Source organism: Lottia gigantea (genome assembly GCF_000327385.1).
Source record: "Lottia gigantea unplaced genomic scaffold LOTGIsca_36, whole genome shotgun sequence".
Classification (NCBI taxonomy): Eukaryota; Metazoa; Mollusca; class Gastropoda; family Lottiidae; genus Lottia; species Lottia gigantea.
Window position 1 is genome coordinate 1,967,142 of NW_008709220.1, and position 1,648 is coordinate 1,968,789.

The following is a 1,648-nucleotide window of genomic DNA, read 5'->3' on the forward strand; positions in this document are numbered from 1 at the left end:
TGGACGCTGATCAGTTTAAAAATCCAGCAATTCCTTGGTGGAATTGGCTAAAAACACAGCCATATTCTGGCATAAGATATGGAAAGACAACAACTGTCCTAAATCAGGATATNTGGCATGTATCAGAAGAGTAACCCGGGCTATAAAATGGTTTGTGATACAGATGAGGTACTTATATCCGAGATTTGATTTCATAATAACTATCAGGACTAGAACCAATTAAATCAAATAATAGAATATTCATGCACATCTTAAAATTGTATATAAATTGTATTGAACATGTATTTTTTCTTTCTAATTGTACCATATTTTGTGAACGAATAAATTATTATTATTATAATTTCACAGCAACTTCTCCTTTATATCCTTTTGAAACTTCTCCTTTATAACCTTTTGAAACTTCTCCTATATAACCTTTTGAAACTTCTCCTATATAACCTTTTGCAGCAACTTCTCCTTTATAACCTTTTTGAAACTTCTCCTTTATAACCTTTTGAAACTCCTCCTATATAACCTTTTGCTGCAACTTCTCCTTTATAACCTTTTGCTGCAACTTCTCCTTTATAACCTTTTGCATCAACTTCTCCTTTATAACCTTTTGCATCAACTTCTCCTATATCACCTTTTGCAGCAACTTCTCCTCTATAACCTTTTGCTGCAACTTCTCCTTTATAACCTTTTGCATCAACTTCTCCTATATCACCTTTTGCAGCAACTTCTCCTTTATAATCTTTTGCAGCTACTTCTCCTTTATAACCTTTTGCAGCAACTTCTCCTTTATAACCTTTTGCAGCAACTTCTCCTTTATAACCTTTTGCATCAACTTCTCCTTTATAACCTTTTGCATCAACTTCTCCTATATCACCTTTTGCAGCAACTTCTCCTCTATAACCTTTTGCAGCAACTTCGTCTTTATAACCTTTCGAACCTTCTCCTTTATAACCTTTTGAAACCTCTCCTATATAACCTTTTGCAGCAACTTCTCCTTTATAGCCTTTTACAGCAACTTCTCCTTTATAACCTTTTGCATTAACTTCTCCTTTATAACCTTTTGCATCAACTTCTCCTATGTCACCTTTTGCAGCAACTTCTCCTTTATAACCTTTTGCATCAACTTCTCCTATATCACCTTTTGCAGCAACTTCTCCTTTATAACCTTTTGCAACAACTTCTCCTTTATAACCTTTTGCAGCAACTTCTCCTTTATAACCTTTTGCAGCAACTTCTCCTTTATAACCTTTTGCAGCAACTTCTCCTTTATAACCTTTTGCAGCAACTTCTCCTATATAACCTTTTGCAGCAACTTCTCCTTTATAACCTTTTGCAGCAACTTCTCCTTTATAACCTTTTGCAGCAACTTCGCCTTTATAACTTTTTGCAGCAACTTCGCCTTTATAACCTTTTGCAGCAGCTTCTCCTTTACAACCTTTTGCAGCAAGTTCGCCTTTATAACCTTTTGCAGCAACTTCGCCTTAATAACCTTTTGCAGCAACTTCGCCTTAATAACCTTTTGCTGCAACTTCGCCTTTATAACCTTTTGCAGCAACTTCTCCTATATAACCTTTTGCTGCAACTCCGCCTTTATAACCTTTTGCAGCAACTTCGCCTTAATAACCTTTTGCAGCAACTTCTCCTATATAACCTTTTG

At 35.5% G+C, this 1,648-nt stretch overlaps 1 protein-coding gene across 1 annotated transcript in view; it reads right to left on the reverse strand.

Annotated features, from left to right (window-relative positions):
- LOTGIDRAFT_121263 (hypothetical protein) overlaps positions 1–1,427 on the reverse strand; it is a gene marked incomplete at both ends in the record, with an annotated part of 3,564 nt that extends 2,137 nt beyond the window's left edge. The window contains one exon of the mRNA XM_009058901.1: positions 515–1,427. Within this exon, the coding sequence (XP_009057149.1) occupies positions 515–1,427 (913 nt within the window). The remainder of the gene's footprint in view (positions 1–514) is intronic.
- Positions 1,428–1,648: the final 221 nt, after the last annotated feature.